This window comes from Danio rerio, chromosome 1, assembly GCF_049306965.1.
Source record: "Danio rerio strain Tuebingen ecotype United States chromosome 1, GRCz12tu, whole genome shotgun sequence".
Classification (NCBI taxonomy): Eukaryota; Metazoa; Chordata; class Actinopteri; order Cypriniformes; family Danionidae; genus Danio; species Danio rerio.
Window position 1 is genome coordinate 19,418,615 of NC_133176.1, and position 17,215 is coordinate 19,435,829.

At 35.6% G+C, this 17,215-nt stretch overlaps 2 protein-coding genes across 5 annotated transcripts in view; one reads left to right on the forward strand and one right to left on the reverse strand.

Moving 5' to 3' along the window:
* Positions 1-6,737, reverse strand: part of sorbs2a (sorbin and SH3 domain containing 2a) — a 140,342-nt gene extending 133,605 nt beyond the window's left edge. For 2 of the 4 annotated variants that reach the window (XM_073949859.1, XM_073949830.1), the window contains exon 1: positions 6,188-6,737. The gene's annotated coding sequence lies outside the window, so the exon portion shown is untranslated. The remainder of the gene's footprint in view (positions 1-6,187) is intronic. The other 2 variants (XM_073949946.1, XM_073949767.1) reach the window with 1 other exon arrangement.
* Positions 6,738-11,771: 5,034 nt separating this feature from the next.
* Positions 11,772-17,007, forward strand: tlr3 (toll-like receptor 3; the record flags this gene model as incomplete). The annotated part of the gene is given in 5 exon segments (NM_001013269.3): positions 11,772-11,973; positions 12,921-13,401; positions 13,823-14,017; positions 14,516-16,362; positions 16,615-17,007. Coding segments are annotated over 4 exon segments (2,712 nt in total). The 5' UTR covers positions 11,772-11,973; positions 12,921-12,960.
* Positions 17,008-17,215: the final 208 nt, after the last annotated feature.

Below are 17,215 nucleotides of genomic sequence, written 5' to 3' on the forward strand. Positions count from 1 at the left end.
TGAGTATAGTCAGTAGGGTGAGATAAAGATAAGCAATAAAGGTGCATTTAGTAGGATTCAAATAGCAGTTATGATATATTACATATCAGTTATGTGAAAAGAAACTGCAGATAAATTAAGCAACATTGTGAGTTGCATTTCTAAGATATAAAGTTGCTGTTCAGACATATCAAAAACAACAACTGAAATATATAAAGTCATATTTTAAGATTTGATATCAGATTTATGAGAAATACTAAACAGTTATAATGACAATCGTATGAGAGGAACAGTAATATGTGCAAATTAAAGGTTTAATAGCAAAATGACAGTTATGAGATCCAAAAATCACATTAGTTTTCTGAAATATGTGGTTGCAATTTGGATATGCAAAAGTAAAAAATAAATAATAATAAAATAAATAAATAACAATAAATAATTTCTCACATTTTTATAGCACTTTTCTGGCTCCCAAGCGATTTACACATTGGGGGGAATCTCCTCATCCACCACCAGTGTGCAGCATCCACCTGGATGACATGACGGCAGCCATATTGCGCCAGACCGCACACCACACACCAGCTGATTGGAGAGGAGACAGAGTGATGAAGCTAATTATGATATGGGGATGATTAGGAGGCCAGAGAGCAAATTTGGCCAGGATGTCGGGGTTAAACCCCTACTCTTTTTCGAAGGACATCCTGGAATTTTTGTAATGACCACAGTGATTCAGAGCCTCAACTTAACATCTCATCTGAAAGACAGCACTCACTGAGCAGTATACAGTAGCCATCAATATACTGGGGCGTTAGGACCCACACATACTGCAGGTTGAGCGCCCCCTGCTGGCCTCACTAACACAACTTCCAACAGCAACCTATAGCTTTGTAAGATACTATACTATACTATATGAGAGTTGCAGAGACCTATAGCTGCTGGCAATACAAATAAACTCATTTGAAATATGAACTAAAATTAAACACATATGCATTTACAATCGATAATTCACATTGCAGGATATATGACATATACTTCATACACAGTATACTTTTGTACACGGTTTTGTTTTTGTTTTTTGAGCAAAATAAGCTCCACAGCAATGTAGTCCAGAGTTCATGGCATTTAGCTAAAGTTTTTGGCAATTGGCACACTTCTAGAAGTGGTTAGTAATTAGTTAATGGTGAATTCTAGCAAACCACTGGATTTATAATAGAGACATTACAGTGTTGTTATGTTTTATCTTTGAACTTTGAAATCTCTTATTCAGCATCAAAATCATTTGTTAGCATTATAATATAATGATTGTCTTCATGTGTATAGGCTCATGAACAAAATAGGGGGTTTTCTCCACTGAATGGAATCAGATTTATTTTCTTTCCCTTTTTCGGTAGCAACTATATATTTTCTGTCACATGACTAAAAGGAATTGGCCTATCATATTCACGCTGCCAGTTATCACATCCAAAAAGGGAACTGAGAACGGATATGATTTTCACAGATGTAGAATTCAGGCAGGACAAAAATGCAATGAATGGATGGAAGTATGTATTCCCACACATTCCACAGCAAACAAAGTGGAATTTCCTGGGAGGGTCAAGTAGACTGTGTGACTTCCCTTAACTAATCAGAGGGAAAAGTGCATGTTTTACAGCATCAGTTGTGTCTGGCCATTCCAAAACCACTTGAAATGATACTTAACAGAACAGGATAAAAACATAACAACCTTCTGACATGCTTATACTCTGTTTTTGTAAATATGATTAATACAGCCAGTTGTGTCTGAACAAGTTAACCATTTTCCTTATTGTATTTAAGGACTGAAATGCAACAAAGGCAACAAGAACACTTAAGAAAAATAAACCAAAGGTCATACTTGAATATACACTGTAAACACTATCCTTAAATTAGCAAATTTCCATATTCTGTGGTTCATATTTTTTTTTCTCTGATTTATTTATTTATTTGATTTGCAAACATGGAATGTTGATCTTGCTTCCAACATACTTCAATCTTGAAAAGTTAGAAAAAGTGACATTTATTAACATTGTTTAATAGTTTAAAGCCGTGTTTCTCAACCACGTTCCTGGAGGACCACTAGCCCTACACATTTTTTATGTCTCCTTAATCAAACACACCTGATTCAGATTATCAGATCATTAGCAGAGGCTGAAAGACCTGTAATGGGTGTGACAGACAAAGGAGACAGCCAAAACATGCAGTGCTGGTGGTCCTCCAGGAGCGTGGTTGAGAAACACTGGTTTAAAGTGATATATTGTCTGGGTTATTGTTGTACTGTATATACACAAACCTTGTAATAAACAGCCTGTACATTTGTTCTGTTATTTTATACATTATTTCTCTATATATTATTTTAGGTGATGTGTAATATGTCAATATGTAAACTAAATATTATTATGAATTATTGAAAAGTGAAGGCATGCACTAATCATGAATTAACTACAACATGAGTCACAAGAATTCATGATTAGATAAAAGCAAGGTATAGCAAGGTATTTTTAATTACATGTTATTATATGTTGTTAATTAATGCATCAATTAACAGTTAGTTTAGGTTAAATTTGAAGTTTTTTAAATAGTAAAGTGTTACTATTTCTTATACTTCTAAAGCCTGGTTTATACTTCTGCGTCAATTGACCGGCATGACCCACGGCGCATGCAACGCGCGTAGCTGTGGATTTATACTTCTGTGCGCGGTCTCTGTTGGTCTGCATTAACACTTTCAAAACGCTAGTGGGCAGTGAGGTGTAAATGTTCCTCTTTGTCGAGTTTCTTTGCTGCTTTTTTTGCTTTTCCTGAACACTTCCGGGATGTACAAGTGTCTCAAACTCGCTCGCCATTTGCACGGCTCTCGGTCCCGCCCAGACTCGTCAGCGCTACCAAGCCGACCAATCACAGAGCTTGCGCTACGCGTTGTTGCGACGTGTAGTTACATTTTTTGAGAGGTGCACGTCAGTGACGCCGATGGCCACGGTGAAGGGCTATGCGTCAGCGCAATAAAAGTTACATTGTTAAACTCTGAAGTTGAATTTTTAACATCAAAAGTCAACAAAGAGCTCAACATCTCAATGCAATTCAAAACCGTAAATAACAGAAAACAGTCAAATGTCAATTTATAACACTGAAATAATAATTTAATTGAGAACTACAGAAAAAAATTGTAAAAGCTATGTGAACAAAAATTCAATCATGGGCATATTTAATAGGGTGACGTGGTGGCGCAGTAGGTGGTGCTGTCGCCTCACAGCAATTTAATATTTATTCAATAAAATTAATATTATGTTTAATAATTCCTTACATTTCTATAACACTTTTTCTGGACACTAAAAGCACTTATACATAGGGGGAATCTCCTCATCCACTACCAGTGTGCAGCATCCACCTGTATGTCGCGATGACAGCCATATTGCCCCAGACCACACACCACACACCAGCTGATTGGTGGAGAGGAGACAGAGTGATGAAGCCAACTATGACATGGGGATGGTTACAAGGCCATGCGGACAGAGGCCAGTGGGCAAATTTGGCCAGGATGCCGGGGAGATTTTTAGTGACCACAGAGATTCAGGACTTCGGTTTAATGACGCTCACCAAGCAGTATAGAGTCCCCTTCAATATACTGGGGCGTTATTACCCACACAGACCGCAGGTTAAGCACCCCCTGCTGGCCTCACTAATACCGCTTTCAGCAGAAACTATAGCTTTCCCAATTGGTCTCTCATCAAAGTACTGATCGGGCGCTGCCCTGCTTAGCTTCAGTGAGAGTTGCAGAGAGCTAGCTGTCAGCTAACAGCTGTATGTTTACACATACATCCATCCCTAGAGGCTCTGGATCCAAAGACAATAGTGTAAAGTCAGTTTGTGAGAAAATAAGATGTATATATAGTAAAACGGAACTCCATTGCCTTTACAGTATGTAGGTTGTGGAATCTCAGATAAAGCCTTCAATTAAATGTGACTGCTGATTCCTATACAGTTTCATGTTAATGCTGTTTAGTGTTGTATTAGAGGTTGTGTTTCTGCTTTTCTCTGTTCTGTGCTGAGCTATGCTGCTGATCTGGATGTAGTATTGATGCCCTGCTACCCCATGGGGCACATTATGTGTGTGTGTGTGTGTGTCAGTGTGTGTGTGTGTGATTGGCTGAGTCAGCGATTGGCTTGCACTGCAGCCTCTTATGTGAAAAAAAGTGCCATGAGCTATTGTTTTCAGACACATACACACACGTCATCACAAACCACTGACTCCACCAATTATCCACATATAAAGCAATGAGGGCTTTATGGGCCATACTGTAATGTCTTCCTGACCTTCCACTGAAAAGACATTTTGTCAGGTGATTGATGCTGTGCTGTTGAGACGTTTTCAGCTATTAGATATTGACGGTAGATCTGCCTTGTCTACGTGTCCTGGATCTATTTTCTATTCCACTGCTCAGCCAGCAGGACTGAAATAAAATTGCCCATCACAATCACTCTACTTTATTAGCATGACATCAACACTTACACACCCTCAAAAGCATGCGATAGAGTAAGATGACCGCTAAATAACATTTTCAGTAACTGATAATGCAAGCTTCTTACTGCTGTGTGACAGAGAATGTGTTAATACACTCTATTGTGTTTACTTGATTTGTTCTGTAGATAATTGAAAAAAAAAAAAAAAAAAAACGCTTAAGGGGGCTGATAATACAGTCCTTAAAATGGTTTTTAAAAAATTAAAAACCTCTAGCTGAAATATAGTTTTTCTTAATTGCTTTGGTTTAATTATTAATTGAATTTTTTTATTTTTTATTTTAAGATCTCTGAACCATTAACCTTGTGTTTACTTCAGTGTGGCTTTTCTTATTGATTTAAGCAAATTGCAAATGCTTTGGCACATGTGTGAGAACAGTAAGTACTATTGTCTGTTGTTTGGACAGAAACTAATTGCATATAGCTTGTTGATCACAACTGAGGAGTCGATTCTCATTTAAACGGTCAAACTCTTCACAACTTCAATCATTTTTCATTGTGTAAGCCATCACACTCAAAACTGTTTATTCAATTATCAAACATTTGTATGCACACTTTTACACCATAAATATCTGATACTGACATTGCTTATGTCTGCTAAACTGGCAAATGACCTCTAGTTGCAATACAATTTGAGTTATTTATTTCTCAATCAACTTTGGTAGCGTTTGCACACATCACAATCACTACATTAACAATCTTGAACTGCAGTAATATGCTTGTGGAAGAGCAACTGGAAGAAAAATAATCTCTGGCAAGGCCAACATAAGTGACAGGATGTCCACCATGATTTTTTTTTTCATGGATGATATTTTGTAGTTTTTTTTTTTTGGTTTTTTTTTTGTGTTTATTTGTGGAAACATAAGATATATGAAAAATAAAATACAGTAATTGAACGAGCAAGATTGCACTTTGCATGTAATGCATTTGTACAATAAAAATAAATGTACAACATAAATACATATGTTCATTTTTTTCTGTGTATTATTTACTCTTCTCAACAAATATAAGATTTAATAAATCCTAATTTTCACGGCTGACTGTGATGTGAAAAAGCAACTTTTTGTTTTGAGCAGTGTGGCTCACACAATGACAAATGCACATTATGTTTTGGAGGTCTTGGCCAAATTACAGACACAATAACTACGTTTTGAAGCATGAATTAAATGTTTTAGGCGAGTAACTATTTTGCAGACATGCAATAAAGTTCTGACGTTCCACCAAACAGTATTGAGATTTGCACTAACAGTTTAAAGAATGTTAAGACTGTTTTGAAAATGTGCCAAAGCTGTTGATAAAAATTGTAAAATAAATGAGTCTTTCTTTAGAAGAAAAAATGTTGTGGGAAATACTGGGAAAAATTCTGTGCTCCATTAAACATTGATTGGGAAATATTTGAAAAAGAAAAAGAAATTCACAGGAAGGTTAATAATTTTGACTTTAACTGTACTTATATAGACAGATAGATAGACCAAGAGACAGAAAGAAAGACAGTACTGCACACACAGCCCAGAGGCACATTGGATATTTAAAAAATGAGATCCAACAGTTTACATTTAAATAATTATTAATCACCTGTTTTTAAATGATCTGTCTCTAAAAGTGAGGGAGACATATCCATTCGTCCCCCCAGTTGCTACGCCCCTGCACACCACACACATCAAATAAAGCCTCTTACCTTCTCGAGAGTTTCAGCACAATCCTAGTCCAGAAAGGGTGTATATTGTTGGTGCGTATATGTGAAGTTCAGACTGTCAGATTGCTGTAAATATGCTGTGGCAGATCTACTATAGCTCTCTCGCCATCTTTCAGCAGTCCCTGTGGTTTCAGCAGTCCATCTACATGAGTAAACTTAGACATGCACTGAGACAAGAAATGTCCTACTGTATCCAAATATGCATTTCTCCACAAGTAGAGTCCAGCCTGTGAATGTGATTGTAATCTTTTCCCACAACAGCTCTCTCTGTCTTCCTCTCCATTGCTGACTTCAGTGCACTGCTGATTTCTGCAAGGTTTGCTCTCACTCTCTCGCTTTCCTTTCTCTCTTGCTTAATTGTCCATCAATTTTCTCTAAGCCTCTGGTTTCTTCTCTCTTCAAGCAGGAGAATTTTTCACCTGTATCATTAAGTCTGTAAAGGCCACAGTGCAAATCTCTATACCAATAAATGCCAGCAGAGCAAATCAGAGAGACACTAGACTGCTGACAACATAAAGACCTTTTCAATTGTGTTCTTGTTTGATTTTCTTGTTCTACTGCTTCCTCTAGGAAGAGAAAAGTAATAGAGATGAAGGGATGCTGTCATTGAAACAATAACTTCAAGTTTTTATGTTAAGTTTTTACAACAGTGCAACAGAATGACCACTTTTTTCACCCAAAGATCCTTTCATAAACAATGTATAACAGTGGTAGATAGGTTACCACCACATCCAGGTTTGCATTGTGTATACAGAAATACCTGTACATAAAGAATTGGCATCACATCAAGGTCAATCAAAGGTCACAACTTTCTGTTATGATCTATGAAAGATCCATTGGGAATTACTAACTGAAAGAGATTGTTGAGAGGAAAGGGAAATAAAAGGGGAGTTCTTTTCAGAGGAGGCATTGAAAGCAAGTGTATCATCATGTTATAATTTTAATTATGCATGAGTTGAATAGGTACATACAGTATGCAGGTTAAAGGGTGTTTAGGCCAAACGTTTAATAAATGTTAAAAAGACACCATACAATTAATTGATCACATTTTTAATTACTCTGACATAGATAGAAGTTAATGTGGCTTAGGTAAGCGCACACAAAATGCCCAGAAATGGTTTTACAGGCCCCTAGAACCCCAGAAATCTGCCCTTGGGTGGAAAGTTCTGTTTACCTTACCTTATTTGGAAGGGTCCTGAAAATTAATGAGCTCATGTTTAAAATATCAAAAATAATTGAGCAAACTGAGTAAATAATAATTCAACTGGAGAGGTTCATGTTAGGAATGAGTGAGTGACCTGTCCATACCCACTCCGGGGTTGTGGATTAAATAAGCTAAATTGTAATTATACACAGCAGAAGGGACCAACAGAAATGTATTTAGAGTTATATTTTGTGGGACAATTGTGGATGAAAATATAGAGTTTAATTACACCGGATGGGTTAATTTATTTTTTTTATCCATGCAATCTCGAAAAATCACAGCAAGAGCTGAATGATATGACACAATGCATAAATTCACATTTTACATGTCTGCTGCACGTTTCACACCGCCATACTGACTACAGAAAGAACCATCATTATATAATGGATTTGCCTAATTACTCTAACTTGCATAGTTAACCTAATTAACCTAGTTAAGTCTTTAAATGTTACTTTAAGCTGAATAATAGTATCTATAAAAATCTAGTAAAATATTATGTACATTCAACATGGCAAAGATAAAATAAATCATCAAAAAGAGATCATTTATTAGACATTAGTTATTAAAAATGGTGTGTTTGTAAATATGTTGAAAAAAATACAGTGGGGCTAATAATTCAGGAGGGCTGATAATTAATTCTTTATCTGTATGTGTAGAAGGCAGCTACTAACATGGAGAAAGGGTAGTGATGATTCTATCAGCTATCAGGAAAATTCAGCAAAAGGGAGCCCTGGTTTTTGTGGTTGCATTCAAACTGTCACTAGGAACTTTGAGGTAACAAACAATATTATAGTCGACAACGACAACAAGCGCAGTGTTTATCAAAACCAACAATTGGAGAAGAGAACATCATTATTAAAGTGTGTTTTGAAACAACGGAGTTGGAAAGTATAAGCTATGCAACTGAAAGCACAAAAACGAAGACCTATTAGTGAGATCTATTGTTCTTATTAATGTATTGTCTACCGTAGCTTTTACTGATGATGTACATAAAGTCATGTACAAATAGCCTTGTCAGTCATATAAACAAATAGCTTTTGTCAAACACAAGGTCCACCTCTTTATTCCTGCCTTAGAAGCTCTTACATGTGACGATATAAGCTCTGATCTGTGCAGCCAGAAACTGATAACTGATCTTCCACAACATGCAAATTTATACACTCCATAAATTATGCAAAGTTTCTAATGGTTCAGGCCGTATGTGCTGCTTTCAGAATCATAGAGCGTACATTAGAGTCTGGGTGGATGCCTGAAGTGATGGATTGCCTGCAGTAACTATCTGTGAGAATAGCTGCATGTTACTATCAACCGTGTCAGCGAAACAGAGACAGGTTGGCCAGCATCACACACACACACACACATACACATACAGAATATTGATCACTTATGTGAAGTGAATAATTGCTTACTATCGAGGGACAAAAATAAATACATGCCCAACATTGTTCAGCCACTACAGCATGAAGACTTGTATGCAATGAATGAAAAAGGTTACATTGATTCGTCTGAAATTAAAAAAAGAGCATTGAACATAGAGAGTTTATTTAAAGTCATTGCCAGTGCAAATCTGGTGAACCTCACATCTATTTATCACTTTGTCTGTTCTTAACGAATGCTGTTGAAATAAACATCCTGAAAGGTCTGCTGTCTCATGGCCAAGAGCTGTTTAAGCACATACTGATGCAGAGAGCGCTAACCTGCGGTTTGTCAGTGAGTCATCAGATTCCAGGTGCCCTTCCTGCTGCAGTTGCTAGGTAACAACACACATCTGAATCCAAATGCTTGTGAACCCCATATACAGTACACTTACTTCTCAGAACAGCTGTCTTCACTGAACTATGACAAGCGTGTGGTCGAAGCCTTATGAACTAAAATATTGAGACGTGAATTGATCAAAATGAATAAAAAAATACATAAACAATTTGTTTTAATCAGAAATGATATGCTTTATTATTCATAATGAGAAGTAATGTACAAACCCTGGCAACAATTAAGGAATCTCAAAAATTAAATGACTAATTAAAATCAACATTTAAATCACTCGTTTTTTTTTTAACCTTCCTTCTGTTACTAAGCAAATCAAATGAAGCGAATGGGTTTGTATTATGACTCAAATAAATACATGTTTTGATTTAATATATACTTCATATTAAAAGAAAAAAAAAGATTTTAAATCATTAAGAATTGAGGAAAAAATATGGAATTGGCTTGTAATTTAAACCAAATTCTGACAGTACATATTTAATGATGCTAATTAGTCAGCAGTTAAAAGAGAGTGATTAAACACGTCATTGAGCTGTTGAACTTGGCTAATTAAAAAGGAAACATGGCCTTAACAAGAGAACTGTCTGTTGAAACAATGGAAAGGATAATAACACTCCTTCAAGAAGGAAGTCCAAATGCAAAATCAGCAAAAGATGTTGGCAAAACAAAAATGGAAAGATTATAGGTCAGGACAGAAAACTTACAACAAAAACAAATGGCAAAAACAAGAGCCAATGTGCATAATCAGGGCCGGACATGATTTGGGGGTGCTAAGCAATTCCAGGTATGGGGCCCATGCTAGTTTTGAAACACGAAACATTCTCTCTCTCTCTCTCTCTCTCTCTCTCTCTCTTTATATATATATATATATATATATATATATATATATATATACATACTAACTATATGTACAATAAGTGATTATTTGTGATTAGATTTTAATATTTGTATGTACAGTACGTAATAAATGTTCCACTATTTATGAGGGCCCCTGGTTTTGAAAAGAATAGTTAAAATTTCAATGGTTATAGACAGACATAAGATAGAACATTTATAAATGAGCTATATGATTAATTTAGGCAATTCTTGGCAATGGTCGAGAGCCCCCTGATTTCCCAGGGCTCTAAGCGGCTGTTTACCTTGCTTGTCGGTTAAGTCTGCCCATGTGCATAATGGTACTCATTGGCGGATATAGGCATGGGCAATATGGGCAATCACCCAGGGTAAAAAAGGACTACATTGTTCATTGTTCAATGCAAACTGTTGCAAACAATTTATATAGGCTGAATTTAAACAAAGAAATTAAGTTAAGCATGACTAAATTTAATTTGTTTGTTTAAATTCAGCCTATATAAATTGTTAAAATCCACTTACCTTAAAACTATTTAATAAATGCAATGAACATTTTTTTTCTGTGTAGGAGAAAAGCAATAAATTATTATTATTTTTTTTTTTTGGTGATTATTTAGTTTTTCAGGATGATAATGAGCACAATGTTACAGCTTTTCTTCAGGACATGAACAGCAAACAGTCCAATTGAAAATTTATGGTGAACATTTAAGAAAAAAAAAAAAAGTTCCAATAGATATTCTGTTTGCACAGCTGATCTGTCAACCACTATTTGAGAAAGCTGGTTAGAGGTTACTTGATGGTAACTTACTAATATGGTCCTTATGCATGTTGTCCAGTTGGACCCCACGTTAAACCAAGTCAGATTATATGGGAGATTCATATGGGCTAATTTGATGAGGCTGATTTGGAAACCATGGAGAAACCCATACTGGGGCCACATATTAATGTGGGCTTCCCCATATGTGGCCCATTTGACCCAGTAATAAAGAGTTTTACAAAATAATAAGGGCTCTTTAACAAAAAAAACCCTCTGGTCTGATTAAAAGTAATAATAATAAAAAAAACATGTGCAAGTTGCATGTTGTGCACAATCAATGTGCATATAAAGATACTTTACAACTACCCAAAATGTAAAGATATTTAGGTTTTCGTATTTAAGAACATGGATTGTTTGGGCATTAAATTATAGGGCCTAAAATGTATTTTTTTTTTTTTTTTTCATTTTAAAATCTCTGGCGCCATCAGCTGGACGGCTTATTTGATTGAATAATCTTGAAGGTGTTTGAAAGATTTTTAGAAGATTTAAATAAATCTATAATTTTGAGAAAAAATTAAAGTAGTTGTATTTTTATATTATTTATAAATTTATATTGTAATTAAAACTATAAAATATATCATAGAAGACACAAAGCCTAATCTGCGTGTGAGAAGCCTAGCAAAAAGGGGAAATCCCTTTCATTTTCTTCAGTTCCTTTCTTTCCTCTTTGTTAAAGACAAATTATTGAAGGGAAAAACTTTATTAGAAATAGCAGAAGTAATATGAAAAATGAATTTTATAATTTGAGGAAGTCGTTTTAGGATAATATTTGCTGAGAGGAAAATGTCAGATAATTGCATTAAGGATTTTGCAATATGGTTATATTTGCGTTAATATATAATATTAAAACAATGCATAATATTGGAAAATCTGTATAATGTATAACAATGTGACCCGAACTGTCCAATCTGAGTGATGATATTTGATATCTACTGTAGGACTACGTGATAGCTCCGCCTCTCTGTTTGTTTCACTTCTTAAGAAAGAGGAATTGTTCCTTTTGTAAAGGTTATTTTCTCCTAACACGTGAAGTTTATTTGGTTTCAAAAAAGAGGTCTGAGTTGCCATACCATATTGAACCACAACCAGACATCTGAGCTGAACCTGGGAAAGTAGATCGTCACCTATCAAGTAAGTCAGTGATAAACGATAGCATGCTGCATTAGCCTATTGTTAAAATATCATGTTAGCAGTTTTGTAAGTAGTAAAGAAACAATTAGGATATAGTTTTCTTCAGATGCACTGTCGAATATTTCTTAATATGACAATGAGACAATGGCTAGTTCTCTCATAACTCACTTTATATATGAAAGTTTAAATATAGAACTATATACATAATGTTTATAGAACAGACAAACAGTATTTAAATAGTAAATATTAGTGGTTTAAACCAGTGTAGTAAAGTGCATTATACTAAAAATTGTTTACAACACTTTGTTAAAGGAAGGTATTCTACATGCAGTTTTAACTATGAACTGATAAAATGTAATATAAAATGCAGTACTATTCAGTTTTTACTATAGTAAACTGTAATGTATTGTAGTATATCTACCTAATTGTAGAAAACTTAGCATTTTGGTCATTTTTTTTTTAATATTACAAAAGTTGTTGTCTTAACAGAACAACTATAGTAGAATTACTATAATAATTTACTATCTTAAAATCACTATAATACTATAAAATACTGTAGTACTTCTCATGTAGGTTAAAAGCAAATTATAACTGCAGATACTGCAAAAATTTAAACAACAATCATTTATTTTGACTAACATTAGGTTAAAATTACTTTCATATATTTTATATTGCAGCATTTGCATTTTTTTACCTGATGTACTAAAATAACTCGTTAAATTATTAGTTAATTAATAAAATATTTAAAAATATTAGGCATAAATTATAGAGCAGAATTCTAACCAACTAAAATCAAACTGAAAAGAACTTGAGTGAGTATCTTATGACTTCCCCATGTGACAGGAGGCTCTGGTCTTTATTTATATTTTATGATTTTATTGTATATTTTTCTATCAATCTTTAAGCCTGTGTACTGTATGTCAACAATAAAGTTATGCTTTTTACAGATTGACTTAGAGGGGAAAAAACTTTGAAAGGAAGGAAAATATGGATCTAATGAAACTCATATTATTGCCCTTGTTCTACGCTTGTTTTAGTGCCCACTGTGCAGGCACTACAAATGCACGCAAGTCAGCTTGCATGATTAAGAATGCCAAAGCAGACTGTAGTCATATGAATCTGGATGCAATTCCAACGGACTTACCTACAAATATTACCACACTGGATGTATCTCACAACAGACTTAAAACTCTGTCTTCTCTACACATGTACACAAATCTGGTGAATATAGATGCGAGCTACAACTCTTTAGCTGGCATAGAAAAGGATCTCTGTCTTTCTCTGCCGCACCTGCAATTTCTTAATGTGCAACACAATCAAGTGTATTTGATAAGCGAGAAAGACCTGAAAAACTGTTTTCATTTGACACAACTTGACCTGTCTGACAATAAGCTGAAGCTACAAGGGGAGCCATTCTCTCTCTTAAAGGTATGTTTTTACATTGTAGATACATTGTCTAGCACACAAGAAAAATATAGATAAATGCATTAGAAAGTTTAGTTTTTTTTAAGTGCTTGTTTTATCATTTACTAACTATGTTTATAGTCATTTAGGCTCAGCTGGAATATGGTTATCTAGCACTAATATTTGCATAGTTATATGTGCAACCTGACTGATAACAATTTTATATGCAACTGAATGTGTGAATATGGTGTGCCATTCTAATGAATGTTTTTTTCTTAATATTTAAGGATGTTTAAGGATTTTTTCTTAATATTTAAGAATAATATTAATAGTCTGATCAACATTGATAAGCCCATCTCTAGGTTCTTACACCAATAATTACTTTTTCAAGTGTGTTATGGTCTTACAGATAAATATGCTTTATTAACATGTTCTTCCTTCATAGAATTTAACATGGTTGGATGTATCTCGAAACAAACTGACATCTGCTAAACTGGGAACAGAACCTCAGCTGCCAAACCTGGTGACCCTGGTTCTCTCTGGAAATAACATTAACATACTGCAAAAGAATGACTTCTCATTTCTCAGTAATTCTTCTTCATTTCGGGTTCTGATTCTCTCATCTCTGATTCTTAAAAAGGTAAGAGGAACCGAATGTGTCACGTCAAGCTGCTTTCACTGATTTCACATAAGAGTCAGTGTTGTCAAAGTTAGTGTTTACTTACTTTGGAAAACTGCTAGAAACCCGACAATTTGCTAACCAGACAATTGGACTTTGCTCTAATGATGTAATAACATTGAATAACTTTTGTATTGATAACCGACATTACCTGAAAACCCAATGGCAACTTGAATGCTGGTATGACATTAAAATATATCAATACAATAAAAGCATGCACAATACTGAGACTGTAGTTTGTTTGATATGAGAGAGGTTAAATGGACACATGGTTAGTCTTTCATATATTAGAATAATTATACACTATCAAATGTTAAATCTCTGCATCTTGATTATGTAAACAGTTGTAATCAAGACATTTTCATGTAAAACTCAAGTGGAATTTTCTTGAAACCTTTCTAGCTTTACCATTCCTACTCCAATTCTGTCTTGTTTTTTTTACTTGTTTTGGGAACACAGGTGGAGAATGGGTGTTTCAAGGCTATCGATACACTGTCTGACTTGGTGTTGGATAGCAGCAAGCTCACCTCTCAGTTTACCACCAGTCTTTTTGAAGAACTTGCTAACACAGCCTTGCGAAACCTTTCTCTTAAGAGCACTGAACAGGTGACACTGTCAAACACAACTTTCCAAGGTCTAGAGAAGACCAAGATCACAGTTCTAGACCTTAGTGAAAACAGAATTTCAAAGATTGTAGATGGTGCCTTTCAGTGGTTGCCCCAACTGGAATTTTTGTCTCTGGAGCATAACACAATTAGACACCTAACTAATGACTCATTCAGTGGACTAGGAAACCTAAGGCAGCTCAACCTGCGGAAAGCCCTAATTAAGAGTCATGCATCTTTACCTGTTATCGATGACTTTTCCTTCCAACATCTAGTCCAGTTGGAATATTTGTGTATGGCAAATACTGCCTTCCGAGAGTTAACTGAACAAATCTTTTCTGGCCTTCGGAACCTGAAGACATTGGATTTGAGTTGGAGCATCACAGGGATAAAGACAGTCACAAATAAAACCTTTGCTGGTCTGCAAGAATCTCCACTCCTTCAGACTCTTAATCTTACAGGCATGGGCATCAACAAGTTGGAGCCTGGTGCCTTCTCAAGTTTAGGAAATCTCAGCAACCTACTAATGAGTCGCAATTTTATCAATCAGCAGTTACAAGGGAATGAGTTCAAGGGCCTCTCTAACATTAAAGAGATTGACATGTCTATAAACCAGCAAAGTATTTCCCTCACCAATGCATCATTCGTTCATGTCTCTACATTGAGGACCCTAAAGCTAGGTCGTGCTTTAAAAGGGACTCTAGATATGGAACCATCTCCTTTCAGGCCACTTGTCAACCTCACAATCCTAGATCTCAGTAATAATAATATTGCAAACATAAATGCTGACTTGTTGGAAGGTCTGTATAATCTAAAAGTGGTGAAAATGCAGCACAACAACTTAGCTAGATTGTGGAAAATGGCAAACCCTGGTGGTCCGGTGCTGTTTCTGAAGGATGCTACAAATCTGTCGTATCTGAATCTGGATTACAATGGCATCGATGAGATTCCACCTAATGCTTTTCGTGGCTTCTCTGAGTTGCATGAACTAAGTCTTCGTGGCAATCTCTTGGATCAGTTGCATGCCTCTGTTTTTGATGACCTAAACTCTTTAAAATATTTGCATCTTCAAAAGAACCTTATAACATCTGTCCAAAGGGCTACGTTTGGTGTGCCACTGTCCAAACTGAAAGAACTTAACATGGACCACAACCCATTTGACTGCACCTGTGAGAGCATCCTGTGGTTCTCTGAATGGCTGAACTCCACCAACACCAGCGTTCCAGGATTTCCTCAAAGTTATATCTGCAATACCCCCAATGCCTACTTTAATCACTCTGTAATGAACTTTGATCCTTTGTCCTGCAAGGACATGACACCTTTTAAGGCGCTGTACATTTTGAGTAGTACGGCAGTGTTAATGTTGTTGTTTATATCCTTCCTGGTACACTTCCAGGGATGGAGAATTCAGTTCTACTGGAATATAATGGTAAACCGTATGTTAGGGTCGCTGAAGGATGCAAAAGTTACTGAAGGTAGATTTCAATTTGATGCCTATATCATCCACGCAGGTGAAGATAAATCATGGGTGGAACGAAGCTTGCTCTCTCTGGAGGACAAAGATTTAAATTTTTTCTATGAACAGAGAGATTCTACACCTGGACATTCTCGTCTTGAGACAATTGTTGATAACATGGTATACTCCAGGAAGATCATTTTTGTTATAACAGAAATGCTACTAAAGGATCCATGGTGTAGGCAGTAAGTAAAATGATCTTAATTATTTAAACAATAAAACAAATTTAAAAGGCATAGTTAAATGTATATTTAGTCACCATTAAATCAAATGCAATTTGCTGATCCTTTTCAGTTCTTAAAGGTGTAGTTTTGGATACTCAAAATAAAAATAAAACATTTTAACCATGTTTTCCCTGTTTCAAGTTACAATGCACAGGTATTTTTGAAAATTCAAAAGTTCAGAAGTGTCAATGTTTTCCTCTCTCAACTCTGCAGATTCAAAGCCCATCATGCACTTCATCATGTAATGGAGGATAACCGCGACTCACTGATCCTGATTTTCTTGGAAGATGTAACTGATTACAACCTGAATCGCTCTCTTCATCTTCGTCGTGGCATGTTGAAGCCTAAATGTGTCCTCTACTGGCCTTTACACAAGGAACGCATCCCAGCATTTCATCAGAAACTCCGCTCAGCATTAGCCTCTACAAACAAGGTCAACTAGAATTTTTTTTTTTCAATAAGTAGTGTCTAATTAAAACTGTCAAATTAATCAAATTGCTCCCATGACTCCCATGATACTGAAAGTTTCACTACTTTATTTTCTTTTGTCATCACAATTGCATAATCTCATTGGAAATTCAAACAAGACACTAGTGCAGACAAAAGTTTTTTTTTTAAATATCTGCCTGCAAAGTTTTGTGAACCATTGGTTGTTGAAAGGCTGCATGGTGGCGCAGTGAGTAGCATGTTTGCCTCACAGCAAGAAGGTCGCTGGTTCGAGTCTCGGCTGGGTCAGTTGGCTTTTATGTGTTCTCTCTATGTTGGCATGGGTTTCCTCCGGGTGCTTTCTCCCACAACTCCAAAGACATGCAGT